The following is a 19,466-nucleotide window of genomic DNA, read 5'->3' as shown; positions in this document are numbered from 1 at the left end:
TTGGTGGTAGTTCAAGGTGGAAGAAGCCAAAATCAGGGATGCTTACTCTTTTTTCCTTGATTACAACTTCCTCTTTCTTTCCCAGGGCCCTAAAGAAAATTCCCATTAGCTCCTTGCATGACATCAATGTACCCTCCAAGCACCACATCCCACTCAAAAGTCACATATACCTCTGTTGTAGTCTAGAAAAATAGCTTCATTATTTTTGTATCATGCCAATACCTGTAACTTGGCCTTACTGTATATGTGTTTTTCCCTTCCCCCTCTGGATGATCTAATTAATATGTTAATTAATGCTCTCCTCTGTAAAGAATTGTAAAATCTTACCTAATTGATATGTTAACCATTGTTGCCCTCTACAAATAACAGATGTAATGCTAAGATAAGCTAACAGAAGTTGTTAATCACTGCTAGACTTCTAGTCTCTGCAGAAGAAAACAGGATTTCTTCTCATCTAAACTTGCTTGTTTACAGGAAAACATGCTTGTTACCTGAATCTTGCTCTTCCCATGAAATGGAGGGCACCATGTTTCTGTTTTGTAGTGCAACACACCCCATTCCCCTCCTTGCATTGTGTGACCAGCAGCTGTTTGTGGATGTACAAGACAGAAGCCCTGACTTTTTTCTGTCAGATGCCCAGTCTCCAAATTGGCTCCTGGTGACTCCTTGCCAGGCCTGGCCTAAAATAAAACATTTGCTCCCTAAATTTTAATTTCTTTCTTCCTTGCATTTTATTCTGTGGTCTGAGTTATCACAACCACATAACCCTATAGTTAGTCCAGCAGGAGGGGAGCTAAAACCTTGGTTGCTGCAGGCTCCTCTCCACATTCTTTAAATAAAAGGCCACTTTTACATTTCTTATATTCTGCTTCTCTATTGTGCTAATTTACCTCCTCAGAAACCTCAGTAATCTAACCCACTTTAAACATATCTCACTGTTGTAACCTAGTTCTAACCAATGTGCCCCCTTCCTATTCTATATGCGCCATTTCAATAGAGACTAAAATTCCTTCTCCAATAAAGACTTAAGTTTCAGCTCCTTGTAAATTCCCCTCCCCTCCCCAATTCTTAGGTTAAGTCTCCATTTCCCATAAAAGCTTTAAATTTCAGTTTCTTGTAACCCCCCCCCCCTTCAGCCTATCTGCAATACAATGTACTGTCCCTAAGAAATGTTTAACTACAAGAAATTTATCAAACTGGGTCAAAGTTCACAACATTCCTGTGGTTTTCAGCTTTAAAACCCAACCTTTTTAGCTGTAAGGCACACAGTCTCCAAATTGGCTCCCTGAGATTGCATCACCTGGCCTGTCCTACAATCAAGCATTTGCTCCCCAAATTTTAATTTCTTGCTTCCTTGGGTTTTATGCTGGGGTCTGAGCCATCACACTCACCACATGATTTTCTTCTATAAAATCAGAATCCTTTGCAACTGGCTCAGAATCCCTCTTTTTCTCTCAGACAGAAGCTTTCTGATAGGATTTTTGTTGTAGTAAAGAAGAGAATATAAAGTCAAAATGGCCTTGATTCTAAGACCATGGAGAGAACCCCATGACCACAGGGGGTCAGGCATTTTTTTCTGGATATGTGTGGGTTGCATACATATAATTTTGACTTGGGTGCTGCTTAAAGGTGGCATTGCTGATATGCAAGTAGCTGATTGAGATTCTTTGCTGGCCACAGGTAGGTTGAATAGGGGAGAGGAAAGTGACTTCAAGGTAAAAGTCCCCTGGTTTCACCTCCCACTTCCAAAATTTCCGATTTAGAGCAAAATACTTTCAATTTCTTTCTCTCAATAAACATATTCCGCCTTTCAACACTCTTCTTTCTAAAATTCATTCTTGCATTTTAGAGAACGCAAACTCATACCAGACATAGAAGGTCAGGAATTTCATTCCACTATATCATGGTATGGTTGCCTCTATTTCTAACTAACTCAGCTGCCTGTAAATTTAAGAATTGTTTATCAATTTGACTTGGAGTAACTGTAGCAAATAAAATGTTCTTAATGAATATATGGATATATATCATTAAATTGAAAAAACGATTATCACAGTTTTTCTACCTAGCACCAGCCAACATTTTCAACTTTCAAGTATGTGGGAAAACAAAAACTAAACCAACTCAGAAAATAGCAATCCTATAAGGGACAGTATATCATTTACTGTAATACCCATGTTATCTGCAGGTATTTCATAGGCCACAAAAGAAACATTGAGCCTATTAAATACCAAGTACCAGTTTCAATAAATGTGCTCATAGCACTGCATCTTTGACAATTGTGATTTTTTTTTCTGTATGAGGGATTGAACTCATGACTTTGTGCTCTCCAGGAAGCTCCTTGTATCCTTGAGTTCAATCTCCAGACCCAACTACTTTAGATACTAAATATGACTATTAACAATGTTTAATTTGCCATTGACATATTTAGTTATAAATTTTGTAAATCTACATTTTCACAAATGAAATTATTTTCTTTCCTTGCAGTTTCAATTACTTTTTTTTAGGTACCAGCCATCAAAGCTACAACCTAGCACTTTCCAGGCAGGTGTTTCTGCCTCCTAAGATAAATCCCTGGCCTGTATTAATGAATATTTCACTTTATTCATTCAAATAGAACTGTGATTTTAGCAAAGGATACCAATGTAGAGAGAAATTGATATACAATCAGAGAGGAACTGGAACCTCAAATAGTTAATGCAAAAAACTATAAATACAACAATCACTGCTACAGGGACAGCTGAAGAAAGCCAGACCTGAAGGTGAAGATGAAGTGACCAGGTCTACATGGTCCTGAAGAGAAAAACAACAGTTTGAAATGTACTACAGTTACCACCACCTCCTCCAGGAAGTTCAGATGGGCATCAATTAACAAACTCAATGACCAGAACACCTGGACTACTGTTCCCACTAAATGCCTTGGCTCTTTCCACATACCTTTTCTGGCTGACTTGTTCCCCTGTTGAATATTATTAGTTAAGCAGCTATAAGCTTATAGGTTGATTGTAGTCTGAGACCCACACTGTACTCACATTGTGATTTTCCTGTATAAATGACCCCAGAGAATAGGTCTGTGGCCAAAAACCCGAAGACCACTCCTGAAAATTCAGGGCTATTCTTCTTTCTTTTTTTCTAAGAAAATTTTTGAACTTCTTTTGGTTTATGACTTCATTTCTCAATGTTGTGAGCCATTAAACTTGCTGCATTTGATATCAAACAGGGCAGGATTATATTTCTCTTATCTCAATTTAAATATGAAATGTCTGCTAAAGGCATTGTGCCAAAGCCAGAATTTCAGGCTGCTTGTTTGCCCTGAGTTTAACATTTCCATGAGCTTTTAGAAGTCCTCAGTCTAGTGAACTGCAAAAGTAAAGGAGGAAGGAGGTCACTGTTGTCCTGTAGGACAATACGTGCCATTCCTAAGTCTGTGTTAGTCCCTCCCTCCTAGATGCCACTACATGGACTTCTTTCCTCTGCAACATCATTCAATAATTCCCATTTTACATAACTCAAATTTCACTCAGCTCTATTATTGTTCGTTTTTAATAATTTTTATGTCTACTTGGTTGCTTTTTTTTTTTCATTTTAGTTTTTGATTTAAAGACATAGTCTCACTTTGGAGTTCTGGGAAGCCTTGCACTCACTGTGTAGGTTAGGCTGTCTTTGAATATATGGCCATTCTCCTGTTTCAGTTTCTTCATTGCTGTAGAAAAGAGGTGGGCATTATAGCACATGGTGTTTGTCTTTTTTCTCTTCTCCTTTTCACTACTATTCTTTCATTTCAGGGGCACTGTTATTTAATCCTGAGGTTTGCTTGTGTCAGTAAGGGTTCTGCAGCTTGAGGTGATTTTGTGAACAATAATATAGGAAGCCAAGCAACCCAATTGAGAAATGTGGAATTTCATTAGCTGCTCTCAGCACCACTTGTATACAGAACCCCCACCCCCATTTCAGGATCTAAACAAGAGGCTCTGAACTGGAAAGTTACAGATGTTTTAAAAGATAGAATCACCAAAAGATAGTTGGAAATCATTTAGCTAGAATCTTATAATAATTTTTGGATGACAACTGTATTCTGCTTCTTTTGTTGAGCAGGTTAATTTTTTTCTTTGGATACAGCTCATTTTGCTTTTCTCCTGGGACTTATACACTGAGTGATTTTCCATTTTTCTGAGTGAAATACAGGGCACTAGTTAAATGCAAAGCTCAAGATGGCATCTATTAAGCCAACCTACAACACAGCTAAGTTACAAGCCTCAATATTTTCTATGGTAAAAACAAACAGATCTATAATCCCAGCACTCAAGAGGCTGAGACAGGAATGCTGCTTTGAGGTTAGGGCAATTTTGTGCTCCATAAAGGGTTCAAATCTAGCTGATATACATAGAGAAAACTTGTCTCAATAAAACAAAACTAAACTACACAAATAAAACCAAACAAAACAGCTGAATGGAGACTGATTTCTTCAAATTTTATTCCACATCTTGGGGATTAATTTTTGTATATACACATTTTTTGAGACAGCAAATCTGATGCTATATTGCAACTCACAGCTAATGTAACAGCCGAATAGGAGCACTGATTCTTATGCTGAGTCACTGCAAGAGCCCCTGTGCACTGCCTCTACAGCAGAGCTCATAGTGAGAGCCTGCAGGACCAGCATCCATAAAGCACAGAGGCAGACAAATATCTCATGAATCACTTTGATGTACTAACAGTGATATGTCTTCAAATCTCATTTAGGCCACTGAGTCCTTTGTTCTTAATATACTTAAGCAGCATTTTGATATTTAAATTTGGTTTCATAGAACAAAACATAAATAACATCAAATATGATACATAAATAATAACTCAAATGTTCATGGAAAACTGCTGTATGTAAAAAATGTATAAACAATGAAACCAGGTACAAGTTTCAAATTATAGCTCAGTGTCACCAAGTGATCACTCTCCATTCAGATATAAGAAATATATCTTGGGAGGCTGATGCAGGAGAACTTCCTTGAGTTTGGGGCTAGCCTAAGTTACAGAGCTGTCTCAAATATAGAAACCCCGACTGAGACACCCCACAGACAATGTGAAACTTGAAAAGTGACTGCATACGACACCTTTCGTTTGCTTTAAAAATTATATCCATACAATATAGAAAAATTCCACAATATCCAACATTTTCTGAGCAACAATGTTGATATCATACATAGTATACAGAAAACACTTTCAGAGCTGGGTATTTAGCTCACCAGCATGAACACCTACCTAGCAAGCTTGAGATCATGAGTTCGATCCCTGTTACAAAAAAAATTCAAATTTCACCTTCATGACACTGGGTCATAATTAGAGATAATCAAAATTAGATCTCAAGTGAAGAACACAGAATTCATGGGTTGACAAGGATGTGGAATACTGATTCTTACCAGACTTGGTGTTTTTCACCTCAAGGAAGAAATCATAAGACAACTTTAACTTCATGCTTACCCTAAGAACTACCTGACTTTCGGGGAAGACCCTCTCTGTTGTATATCCTGCTATTGGCACTCTGCGTCCTGCCAGTCACTTCCACATCCTTTCCATGCTCATCAGATCCACCCTAAGCAGAAAACCCTTCATGACTAAACTATTGATATCCCTGCACAATTTCAATTTATGGCATCTCCTTTACACCACTTAGTAAAGTCCACTGCAGAGCATTTCCAAATTTCAACAATGTATATGATCAACCAAGCTATTAAATCACCTCTTAATTCAGACATGACACCCATATTCCTTTCCATTCAGAAGGATATCACGTGTATATATATGTTCATGCAAATAACTAAATTTAGGCATTTTTCAATGAGAATTTAAGAGGCAGCCCTTTCTGGAATTCGTCTTAGCAAACACAGTTTACCCTGCCCTTGATGACACTTTTACATCTGCTTCATTTTACTCAAAATTTAAACCTCTATGGCTCTTCTCCCAAACATCATCTATGAGCACATGTGTCACATAAAGTATGTTCAGAAATTCTTTCCATTTTTCTCTATAATACACAGCATTTCATCCGGTGTTTGGGAAGCCTTCCTCCACTGAGGCACATCACTACACGTCTTTGAATTCTCAGAACCTTTGCCTCCACCTTTCATGAGCATGGAAATATGAGAACATAGTATAAATTTAGGCGATCACAAAATACATAAATGCATAAGTTTAAGGAGAGCAGTTGTGGCTATCAGGTCCTGCAGCACAGACATTTATAAACTTCTGGCTTTCATATCTGTTGCTGACAGGAATGAGAGCAGAGACCTGGCTTATTACAGCTGCACCCAGCTTGAAAACACATCGCAATCAAAGTCTCCTCATGCCCCGTCCTGGGCCCAGACTGTTGGAGGAGCAAGGGTAGCAGGCGATTTCAAAAATGGCATTGTGGCCTGGTGGTATCACAGTGATGACAGCATTCTAGGGACCCAGAACTGTCCTGGCGCCAGCGAGAGGTAAAAGGGACAGAGGATGACACACTGCTAGCACTAGTGGACCTCAGGGTCTGAGGCTAAGCACACAGGCTCTAGACAGCACAGCTGCTTCTCACCACTTGTTTTTTTTTTTTTCCCTTTTCTTTTTCTTTCTTTCTTTCTTTCTTTATTTTTTTTTTTTTTTGGTCTTTTTCCTTTTTATCGGTATCGGGGATCGAACTTATGACTGCCTGCTTTCAAGGCAGGCACTTATGCCGCTGAGCTAAACCCCCAGCCCCTTCTCACCACTTCTAACTGGTCTCAACCCGATTCCACCCCATTTCACTGCTGCCATCCCATAACATCACCATTGCGTAGATTGGAGGTCTCCCAGGTTCTTTCTAAGCAGTCCACAGCGAATAGAAGCAAAAAACAGTGGTCTAGCAAACATTTAGTGCTCCCTTTTGTGCCCTGGCCTTGCAATTGACGCCATGACACCGGAAGACACCGCCTACCTTGGCCCGCCTGATTGGACAGTTCTTCAGCCAGCCTCTTCATCACTGATTGGCTCCTGCTCTCCTGCCTGCCTTCCCCACCAAGAATAATTGCAGAAAAAAAACCACCCTGTAACTGTGGATCCCCAATGAAAGATGGTGGAGGCTTCTGGAGCTGGCTGTTTTCTGGAATGTTGACCTCAGCACGTCTGATGGGTATTTGCACTGAAAGTCTTTACCTCAGTCGTTTTTTCTCCCAAACCCATTTTATTTGAAAGTTAAAAAGTAAAAAAAGTGGTCCAGGGATTTATCTTAAGCACCTGCCTGGCAAGCTAGAGGTCCTGCATTCCATCCAAGATCAGGCTACCACAAACTGCTGCTATAAACGTGGGTGCACATATATCACTGTGGTATGATGATTTTTATTCTTTTGAGTAGATACCCATAAGGAGAATAGCTGAGTTGAGTGGGAATTGAAGACCTAGTTTGTGTGGAATCTCCACACTGATTTCCACAGTGGTTGCTTTACCACCAACAATGGAGAAGGGTTCCTTTTTCCCCCACAACCTCTCCAGCATTCGTTATTGCTTGATTTCTTGACAGTAGGCATTTTTTCTGGGGTAAGGTGACATATCAGTGTTATTTAATTTGCAATTCTTAAATGACGAGTGATGCAGAACATTTTATCACATATTTATTTGCTGTTTCTATTTCTTCATCTGAGAACTGTGTATTTCACCTCAGATGCACATTTTTGGATTGGGTCTTTAAATCTGGGAAGACTGAAATTTTTTAGTTTTTCGTGCTCTCAATAGTAATACTTTGTCTGAGGAACAGTTGGCAAGCATTTTCTCCCACATTGTGGGTTGTCTTTTCACTCTGTTAGTGATTTCTCTTGCTATTAAAAAGTTTTTCAGTAGGGTGACATTCTCACTTAATTCTCTTCGATTTTTGCTGTTCAATCGAAGTTTTCTTCATAAAGACTTTGCTTACATGAATGTCTTCAAGAGTTTTACTTACTCTATCTTGCAGCAGATTTAATGTTTCTGTTTTAATATAAGATCTTTGATCTATTCTGATCTTAGCTTAATACATGTTGAAAGATAATATTCAGAACGTATAGAGCCAGTTTTTCCAGCACCATTTATTAAAGAGGCTGCTTTTCTTCCAATGATTCTGTTTGGCACCTTTCTCAAAGATAAGATGCTTTAGTGGTCTGGGGTTGTTTCTCCATCTTCTAATTTGTTCCTTTGATCTTTGCATCTGGTTTTGTTTGTTTTGTTTTTTGTCAGTACCACATTTTTTTTTAATCACCATACCTTTATAGTATAATTTCAAGTCAGGGATTTTGATGAACCCTATCTTTCCTTTGTTGCCCAGGATCACCTTTGCTACTCTAGGTCTCTTCTGGTTCCAGATGAATTTTAGGATTTCTTTTGTGTAATTCTTTGAGATATGCTACGGGGTTTTGATTGGGATTGCACTAAATCTGTACAATAGCTTTGGAAGTATGGTCATTTTCACTATATTGAATTTCCCTACCCAAGACTATGGGATAGCTCTTCATTTTAGAATCTCTTCTTCAATCTCCTTTTTGAGAGTACTGTAGTTTACAGTGTAGAGATCATTTACATCCTTTGTTAGATTGATTCCTAAGTATTTCATTTGGTTGGATGCTATTGTAAAAGTTACTGTTTCCTTGATTTCTCTTTCCATGAGTTTTTTATTCTTGTTTATGAAGTCTATTGATTGTTGAGTGTTGCCTTTGTAACCAGCTATATTACTGCATTTGCTTCTTAAACTAGAAGTCTTTTGGTGGAATTTTTAGGGTCTTCTAAGTAGAGTATCATGTCTTGTGCAAATAATGATATTTTAAGGTTTTACTTTTCTATCTTTATTCCTTTTATTTCTTTCTACTTGTCTAATTGCTCCAGCTAGTTTCCAGGACTATACTGAATAAGAGTGGGGACAGTAGGCATCCTTGTTTTGTTCCTGATTTTAGAGTGAAAGCTTTCAGTGTTTGTCCACTTAGTATGAGGTTGACTGTTGGTTTGTAATAAAAGGCTTTTATCAGATTGAGATAAAGATCATCTCCCCAATTTTTGTAGGTTTTTTATTATGAATAGGCGATGGACTTTGTCAAAATCTTTTTCTGCATCTATTGAAGTGATCAAATGAGTTTTGCTTTTGGATTTGTCAATACGGTGTATTATATGTATGGATTTATGTATGTTGAACCGCCCCTGAGTACCAGGGAATAATTCCACTTGATCATGATGTAAAATCTTCTTGATGATATTCTGCAGTCTGTTTGCCAGTATCTTATTGAGGATTTTTGCTTCAATGTTCACTAGGCAGAATGGTCTGTAATTCCCTTTCTTATTTGGATTGTTCTCTTGTTTTGGTATCAAGGTAATGCTTGCTTCCTGGAATGAACTGAGAAGTACAATTTCCCATTCGATTTCATTAAATTTTGAGAAGTGATGGTGTTAGGTCTTCTCTAAATTTCTTATTTATCCCTGCCATTTCATGGCTACTCCTGCTTTCTTTCAAGGATCAGTGGACTCTTTCCATAATGGGCTGCAAATGTTTTCAGGATTCACGTTCAATCCTCCAGGAATAAATATCCACTGATGTCAGAAGATATTCTGAGAACAGGCCAGGGCAGGACACAATAGAACAGAGAGTTGGAAGTCTGTGTTAGAGGCAGCAGACTTCATTTTCATGATTTTCACTCATTTCTATTAATTTTCCACCTAGAAACCCAGTATGTGAACACAAAAGGAGCACAGTTACCATGTATAGTGAAGATATTACATTTAAATGATAGTAATGTTCTGCAACAGAGTAAGGATGAAATAAAAGCAAGCATCAGTACTCCAAGACAAGCTTGGTACTCATTCAGGCTCATAAAAATGCTGAATTCTGAAAGTGATCATATTGCCAAGCATGGGGGTGACAATTATTGCTGAAATGGAACCAAATACCTAATCCAATTAAACATTTCCTTCTGGTGAGGCAGGGACACACAAGGACTTCACACTCTAAGTTCCCCTTGCCGTATATTTCCCTTGTCACTAATTGGCACTCAGCTCTTTTTGTACTCTACTTAAAAAAAAAAAAACATGGCCCCATGATGAAATACGGGGCAAGACCCCAAGATGACAAATGGGGCAAGACATCTTTTTTAAAAGAAGCACTTTTATTTTAGCTGGCCCAGCGACACAGTGCAAATGGAATTTGCACAGCTGTGCAACTGAGTTAGAGTTTTGACTGATTTTTATAGTTCATTTATGATTAGCTCATTGATCATAAGTACATAGTGATGAGAAACAGAAATAAGGTGGGCCTTTGTTCCCCTTTGCTTGAGAACAGAGGCATTTCACAGTGGGTGGTTAGCCAATTCATAGCCCTTGGTCTGCCAATTTCAGCAACATTTGTCTCTCATAAAGGGAACAGTGGTTGGCACAGCATCATTTTTCTCTTACAAGGGGAACAAAAGTTGACATAGCACACAGGTCACTAAGGTGGGGGGGATGACACATTACAGAACAGCAGAATGACGTGGTCAGTTAATTTATAACTATGTGGTTGGTGCTTGGTTACTAGGGCAATGAGCTCAATAGAATGATAATATTACTAATAACTATCTTTTAAAGTATTTTTGTTAATTATCTTTTAATCAATTATTTTAATTTTTAGCATCTCAGTATAACACTCTTCAGGATTTTAATATTCCTAGAAGTCATATATTCCCTAAAGCCTGGTGATCCATTTGTTAACATCTTTTGGCTTCAGAAATGTGTAGGAGATTACTATGATTGCTTCTATATGTATAAACTGCAGCCATGTATGTTGGAACCCATGAACCAAATCTGGTCTCTGGATCCTTCTTCTCAGGTTCTGAAACTGTTCTCTCCTCCTTGATCTCATAAAAAAGTTACCTTTTCCTTTTCACTTTTTTCCAAGATATTTATGCTTTGAAAACAGTCAAAATCAAACATCCCTCATGGAAACCATGAGATAAAGAATTTATTTATACTAAATTCTATAAGTCAGGTATTTTGTACCTGTATAAAAGTAAAGAAATAAATATCTAATACAATTCAGCTAGCTGTATGTTCTGAATAATCTTCCAAATGCATCAACTCATTCTTCAACTAATTATGTAAATGAGTTTTTAATCTATGTAAACCCTAACAGTTTTTTAGCATTTACCTGTTTCAGTTTGACTCCAGCAATTCTTTGGAGATCAAAACCACTTAATTTCCTGTACAATCCATTCTGTGCCAAGCAGGCATACCTGGCATCTGGTCAGGAATTCATGGTTAAAACAAATGAACTGCTAGAAACACCGAGACTCATGTTACATAGCACTTAGCAAGTTGATGGAGGCCTCCGTTATTATCTACCAATTTCACTTATAAGTACTGACTTAGAAAAGTTATGCAGAATACTCACAATGATGTAAAGAGGTGTATAATCATGCCTTCTGAGAAATCACTATAATACCCCTCAATATGTTAATAAGGTGGCATATGTTGATAAGTTAGCAATATATTTGTTGATAATAACACTTCCATCTACAGGTAAAGAAAATTTACATGCAACAAAATTTTCAGGAATCTTTCAGTTATCCTATCTGGAAGTTAATTTTTTATTGGAGCCTATGCCTAAATACCTAGCCCCCAAAAAAGTGCACAGCAAAGGACCAAAAGAAGGAGAAAAGTGGCATTGTCTTGAGGGCAACAGGAAGAGTGAAATCTTCTTCAGAACTCATAACTCTGCTAACCAGCCAGCCACCTGTCACTAGGCAGCCCATATTTAATCAGAACAAGCAAGGAAGTGAGTGGACAATGGTAAAAACCTGAGCAGGCCCCTGGGAGAGGTTCAAGGAACCCACAGAGCAACAGATGATTCTAATTAAGAAAAATTATTCGGGAAGTCTCTAGGTGGCCTCAGCTGTGGCCTATCTTGTTCCTTGTGGTGTCTCCTCATTCTCAATTCAATCATGCCCAGGCCACACCACAGCCCGGCACATGTATTCATCTTCAACCCTTTCCAACAACTCTCTCTTATTTTGTTTTGTTGACTCCCAGGATGGGTGGCCAGCTTAAGGTGGGGAAGCATTGAGGAGAACTCCAGTTTAAACTCATCATAGTCCATCAGTTCATAACAGCAGTCATTTACCAGAATAGCCAGCAATTGTCAGAGGATGTTAGCGATCCTAGCTCCCCCCTCAGCCAAGCTTTTACATTGCACTATATCTTCAGAGGCCAGACTTTACTTCAGGATGTCCAAGGCCAAGCTAACATGAGAACTGCATTAACTACTGTCTTAGTTATTTTTTACTTGTTTCTGAGACAAAATATGTGAAGCCCAAGTTGAGAAAGGAAAGGTTTATTTCTTCATTTTTTGGAGGTTTCAGTCCACACTCAGTTGGCTCCAAGGCAGGTGTGCATGGCTGGGCCACATTTCATGGCAGCTGCAAACAGCAAGCAAGAACCAGCAAAAACCAAGACACACTTTTTTCCTGCCATTATATTACATCCTGGCTCCTCCCCTATGTGGGTGTAGCACTAACACCATCAATCCACATACTACACAATGAACCATCACAAATGCACAATGCAAACTCATGAAGCCTGGGGACACAGGCATAAACCATGACATTCCACCCCTGGCCCCCAGGACTCATGTATATCCATTATACAAAAGGCATTTAGTCCACTTCCAAGAGTTGACAACGTCCTATGTTTCAGCATTCCTGAACAGTCCAATTCCCAAGTCTCCTCCAAGATCTAAGGCAAACTCTTGACTGTAACCCCTGTACAAATCAAACAAGGTTAAACATTTCTCAAATGCAAAGGCACAAGGTAAACATTACCATTCCAAAAGTTACAGGAATGGGAATATAAAGTACTGGAAACAAAAGAAGTCCAGCAGGGTGAACATTAAGTCCTAGAATTCAATGTTCAGCATCAGAAGCAATCTGGTTGCAAACTCCAAAAGGCTTGGGTAATTCCACCCCCATGGCATTTCCAGCAATTTTAACTCCCGCAGCTTTTCTCTTAAATCTTCTCTGCTCTCTTTTTGCAGCTTCCCTTGAATCAAACACATTCTTGCCTTTTCCAAACATCTGCATTCTCCACCGCACCTTTGGCTTCACCCTTACGTCTTCACAAATTGCCCTCTCAGGGGCACACCTTTTGGCCTCCCAGGCACTTTGTAATTGAGGTGGATGCCATCTTGTCTCAGAATTTGTGCATTTTCCTTGCACCTAAAATCAGCACCTTGTGGATGCCACCAAGGTTTGCTGCTGATTGGAGCAGTACCTACGCTTTTCTGTCTTTTGGCTATAGGGGTCAGTTGGCTGGATTGCAGGGCTCTGTTTACATGATTGTGAGGAAAAGCTTCTCCAAGGGGCCACCATTCTGGAACCTCAAGTGGCTTCTGTTGCCATTCTAGAACATGGCACTCTGCAGCTTTTCGCTCTGAGCAAATTCTTTCACTTTTGCAGTGAGGCTGCACAGGGTGGGGACCCCCTTCCTATGATGCCCTGGGGCCATCTTTCTTATCTCTCTGTTTCTCCTCAGGAATCAAAATCTCAACTCTGTCTTTGCAATCCACAGTTTTCCTGGAATTTTCCTTCTGGCCAAACTCACAGCATTGTACACTACCCTGCTGATCTCTTTGCTTTTGATATGCAACATAAATCTGGCTAAAAGCCCCAACAATAGCCATGCCACAGCCTCAAGGTTTGATTGCTTTTTAATTTCTTTTTCAAGATTAATCAGTCCATTGCCCTTTGTCTCAGTCTCAGCAAAGTCTCTGGGCAGTAGCAAAATGCAGACAAACCTTCTGCCAAGCCATAACACACATCAGGTGGAGTCCAACAACCAATGCAGTCCTTCTTCCCAACAGAAAACTCCCAAGCCTGGTTTTTATCATCAGGCCCTCTATCAGCCTTCTGGTCTCCTGAGGTCTGACCAGAATCCCCTCTACAGAACAGCCTAAGCTGCTCCAGCTCTATGTATCCAGGCAACATGTCCAAACCTTTCCAAACTCTGCCCACAAGCCATTTCCAAAGCCTCTAGAAAAACATGGTCAAGAATAGTCACAGCAAAAGACCCTACTTCTAGGTACCAAATTCTGTCTTAATTACTTTTTACTTGTTGCTGAGACAAAATACCTGAAGCCAAATTTCAGAAAGGAAAGATTTATTTCTTACAGTTTTTGCAGGTTTAAGTTCACACTCAGTTGGTTCCAAGGCAGGCAGGTATGTGGCTGGGCCACAGTTCATGGAGGCTGCAAAAAGCACACAGGAACCAGCAAAAAGCAAGATACACCTTCTTCCTGCCATTGAATTACATCCTGGCTCCACCCAATGTGGGTTTAGGACTGACACCGTCAATCGGAACACTAGACAATGAACCATCATAAATGCACAATGCAAACTCATGAGGCCTGGGGGACACAGGCATAAACCATGACATTCTACCGCTGGCCCCCAGGACTCATATACATCCATTATGCAAAAGACATAGTCCACCTCCAAGAGTTGCTAAAAGACCTTCCTATCAAGGTCACTTAGGTCTTCTCAGGAGTTATCTTAGAACCATGCATAACACCTCATGGCTCTTCTGTCAGTGTCCGCCACTTAGAAGAGTCACAATCATTGCTTCACCACGTTGCTCTCTGTGAAAGCTTGGGAGATTTTTCTCCTGTGACTCTTCTTAGGCACACCTTGCATTGAAGGTGACTTTCCTCTGTGGTTTCATCATCTCCTTGATGAGACAACCAGGGACTCACTGAATATCTTAGGATGATGCAATCAGAGGTTATTTTATATCCTGGGTCTCCACCACCCTTGAAGGACTGGGACCAAAATATTGGCTATCCATTTAGCCCATCTGTTTCTCTAAGTTTTGGCTTCCAAACCTTAGCTGTCAAACATCCAAAAGAAGTTTTTCATAACAATACAGTATATTAGAGGCAGTAAGTGTAATATTACTATTTTATCTAAACATGAAACATTTTAGAACATTAAATGAATCCTATTTTCTTCTATCCATGGACATTTTAGCATTTGAATACCTACAGTATTAAGAGTTGCATATTTTACATAATATATCAGGAATCAGAACCATACATAGTATTGCATCATGACAATCACGAGATTCTTGTAATAATCTAAATTCTTGTTTGACATAAAATATCCCTTTTAGTCAATCACCCTTATCTAATACACAAGAAGTTTTTTGTATATTATTGAAAAACTTATTGATCTTTAGTTGAATGTGAATCTCACAAGTCTTTGTGAGCAGCAAAGGTGTGCACATGAGACAAAAATCTGTTACCATAAGTAATCCCTGTTTTACAGTCATGGAGTCTTATGCATCCAGAATTATGAATATATGCAATACATCATATAGTTGATTAAAATCAACTGTCATAACCATGTGAAACCTTTATACAGGCATCATCAAACCAAAAATATGTATTACTTCATTTGATAATGACCAATGTGAACATTTAGGAATAAATTTCATAAATTTATTTGAGGTGTCTCCTATAGTGATCTGGAGATCATTGAGGTCTCTAATCAAGGGATAAAAACTGGTTTAAAATGTTACCAGACACCTGCTTTCTTATTTATCAATCAGAGCTTGGTCCACCAATCTAACTGCTAAGGGACTTTGCTTATTTATTTATATTTTTAAATTTATTTTTATTTAAAGAAAGACAAAACAAAACAGAAAGCAGGCATAAATAGTACATACATTCAAATTAAAGAATAAACAGTAATAAATCACTACTTTGTGTGTTTTATTGTCCTCTTTCAAATAATTGTTCAAGATACAAAAGTGGACCATATAAATGGGAATTCAAACAGGGAGACTTCAAATAGTTCTGTTCAACTATCTAATAAAAACTAAGTAATATGGCAATCAATCCTATACACTTAAACATGTATGTATTTATCCATATCTTCATATATGTTGAGTTTAAACAAACCAAAACAGATTAAAATCACTGTAGTTGAAGATTAATAGTATTGCTTGATTTCATATCATGACACGATGGAACCAGCACTGGGTACTGTAGTCCCCTTTTTTCTCCTTCAAAGTATTTGTTCATTTCATCATGTATCATAAAATCAGTTCTTCTAAATTATTGATAGGTTTTATGGAAGCATGCATCTTAACATGTGTTACTATCCTTTCTATATTAGAGGGAGAACCAGAACAAAGCAGGACAGAGCAAAACATAATCCTAGAGATACATAAAACTAAAAAGACATATAAAACTGCTGTACAAGGAGTTCTACCATGGTTACTGTGTTGTCTCTTGTTATCATCAATAAAAATGGCTATATCATCGGATAAAGTATAATTGAATATATCACTGCATAACAGTATTAACAGAAATAGAACTTTGTAGATAGTGTAGAGCTACTAAAACAGATATTAATCAAGTCAGAATGGGTATTATAGAGAATCATTTCTATTTTCAGTATAGTTGTCTACACTCTGACGATACTATCAACCTAACGGTTTTGAATAAAATAGTCAATAACAAGAAGCAATCAAACAAATCAGATTTAAATAAGTTCAGTAATGATATAACAGGATAAGTTATAGAGGAATCTGGTTTAAGTTAACAGGAAATTAAAGATGATTACTGTGGTATATCCTCATATTTTTGGGACAGCTGTCTGTGCCCTCAGATTTAGTGCTTGTATAAAAACTGGGATGGAATAAGTTCTATCTAAACAGAGTGGTACAAGTAATATGGGTTTTAATTCCTGATACACTTATAGCAATATCTTCTTCTGTCTTTTTAAAGTCTATTCTTCCCCTTCACTCCCCCAGGGTGTACTGTGTATTTTTGGGTCTCCCCAACACCCTTGGTTTTATATTGTGTGGGCAACCAGCTATTTATCTAAGTGTTTCTGAACTTTCTCACTCCAGGACTTGATCTCTAGTTATATTTCTTTACTTATTAAAGCCTTTCTTTCCAACCTACCCATAAATACTGATCCCGTTGCCCCTATTACTCTCTCTTTCCCTATCACATCGAGTTCTATTTTCTCATATTCAATTTTGGTCCAAATAGCCTTCTTCAGGTCAATTATACTTCCTATAAAGAGCATCTCAGTTGGCCCCATTTCTTGATCCACTCTGCCTGTGATTCTCTCTTTTTTTCCTTAATTTAGTGTATATAGGACATCTGCATTAGAAATTATATCCAACCTTCTCTGTCTCATTTCTGTTGTTATATTTTTCTGTCATCAGTTGTCTATTTGTCTTCTTCACTTTGCTTTTTGCTCCATTCATTGTGGCCTCTCTACCACTGTTCCTGATATCTTGGTGATTTTCTCTCTCTTTAGAACGTCCTATAGTATTCTCTGTAGGGTTGGATTGGTGGTTGTGAATTCTCCCAGTTCCTCTTAATCTTGGAAGCATCTTATTTCTCCATTAATTTCTAGGAAAACTTTTCAGGATACATCAATCTGGGCCATAGGTTATTTTCTTTCAGGACTTGGAATGATTCACTCCATTTTCTTCTCAATTTGATGGTTTGTGCCAAGAAGTCTGATGTAATTCTGATGGACTTTCCCTTATAGACGGTCTGTTTCTTGTCTCTGACAGCTTTTAATATTCTGTTCTTATATTGGATTTCTGGTATCTTGATTATTATATGCCTATGTGTAGTTCTGTTTTGGTTTAGGTGGCTGGAGTTCTGTATGCCTCATACAGCTGAGAATCTTTTCCTATGCTTGGGATGTTTTCCTTATTTTTGTGAATAGAATTTGTAGTTCCTTTGTTTGTACTCCTGCTTCTTCATTCACATTCGTTATTCTTAAGTTATACATCTTTTTGTCATCATCTAGCATTTGTATTGTTACTACTTGTTTCCTTGTTATATTTAAGAAATTTTTCCTTTCATGATCCTACAGTGCAAACCTGTCCTCTAGTTTGGATAATCTACCCTAGTTTCTGGCAATTAATTTTGCCAGCTTGCAAAGGAGTTTTTAAATTCATGGTTCTCTCTTTGAACCAGCTTCCTTTCTTCTAACTTTTCTCTATTTTCCTCATGAAACAATTCTCCCCTTTTTTTGTTTTCTTCCCTTTTTCCATGTTTTTTTCTTGAGAGGTGCTTAGCATTTCTTAAATTATTCTATTTGTATCTTGCTTTACTCGGTTAAATACTTCACCTTTCAAATTATCTATGCATTCTGAAGATATTGCTGTATGTCTACTGGGGCCATGTCTGATATTGCATGTTTGCTGTCCTCATTCTGCTTTGCATTTACAGTTCCTGGATCCATGCTCTCATGATTGGGGAATGGGAACCCTTTCTTGTTGCTTCCTCTTATTATTTTTTGTTCCTTCCATACAGGTGTATACGGGAGGTCCAGTTTCTTTGTTTGTTGGTTATAGTTTGTCTGAAGTGCTGATTGTATGTCCCCCCCCCCAGTGCAGTGTACCATGTGGATACAGACCAGGGAAGCCTATGCTGGGCCCGCCCCCTCTGGATTAATCAGCCTGCTGAAGGCTTCACTGCATTAGTGCATTGGAACTGGTATGGGCTAGCCTATTGGTTTCAGCCTGAGGCATGACACAGGTCAGGTAATCCCCATCAATCCCACTTGAGAAGGGAGAACCTGACCGAAGTCACTTCAGCCCCTTGTTCTGGCCAATTTGCCCTGTCCCAGAATGTCATCTTTTGGAGGCTCTATGGAAGGTGTTTATTCCCGTCATTCACCACAGGTCAATGCAGGGTACCCTGCCAGCTAAGCTTGTCAGTTAAGATCACCGACTCCCATCCTCAATGCAAATGCATCTCCAGTGAGATGAAACTGATGAGCTTTTGTGTAGTTCCATAAATCTTGGCTGCATGAGATCAAGTGTAGGAGTGGCAGCAAGTTCAAGTGGCAGCACCAAGACTGTAGCTTTTTCAGTAGAAGCACTGGGACTGTTTTTTTTAAATGGTTTCTCTCAGCTTAATTCTTTCCAGGCTTGGGAGGGTCTATCTCCCTCTGCCTGGGTCTCACTATGCTGTACTATTTTTGAAATCTAAGGTGACATCTCACAGAATCTCTGTAGCCTGGTGTTACCTATCCACCATCTTTTCTCCTCCAGGACTTTGTTTCTTCATCCTAATCATAAATTTCTAAATAATGAGACTATAAATGAGTGATGAAGAACAACATATTGCATTCATATACCCAGTCTTTGTGACATTTTGAGCAGCTGGCAAACAATGTGAAACCATGCTTCATAAATTCACAACCCAAACATATCTTTGATCAAACAATGCAAACTTGGAAAAAGAGAAAAGTTACTGAGCTTAAAATGAAAGGAACAGCTGTTCACAGAGTGCACAAATGGACAAACAGACAGATGATTAGTGTGGATTCAAACAAACACAGAAATCAGCACACAACTTGTCGGGGTCTGTGAGAATATTTAAGTTCCCCAAAGGCCATTTATGTACTTGTACCATGCCTCTTTGTTAAACTAGCTGCCCTCTTAAACCC

General features: G+C 38.5%; 1 protein-coding gene across 1 annotated transcript in view; it reads right to left on the bottom strand.

Annotated features, from left to right (window-relative positions):
- LOC134474279 (zinc finger protein 14-like) overlaps positions 1-7,147 on the bottom strand; it is a 40,851-nt gene extending 33,704 nt beyond the window's left edge. The window contains exon 1 of the mRNA XM_063241677.1: positions 6,794-7,147. Within this exon, the coding sequence (XP_063097747.1) occupies positions 6,794-6,796 (3 nt within the window). The 5' untranslated portion in view covers positions 6,797-7,147. The remainder of the gene's footprint in view (positions 1-6,793) is intronic.
- Positions 7,148-19,466: the final 12,319 nt, after the last annotated feature.

Source organism: Cavia porcellus, unplaced genomic scaffold (genome assembly GCF_034190915.1).
Source record: "Cavia porcellus strain 051 isolate PalLab524CR breed Dunkin Hartley unplaced genomic scaffold, mCavPor4.1 scaffold_32, whole genome shotgun sequence".
Lineage (NCBI taxonomy): Eukaryota > Metazoa > Chordata > Mammalia > Rodentia > Caviidae > Cavia > Cavia porcellus.
This window is presented reverse-complemented; position numbering and strand designations above follow the sequence as displayed.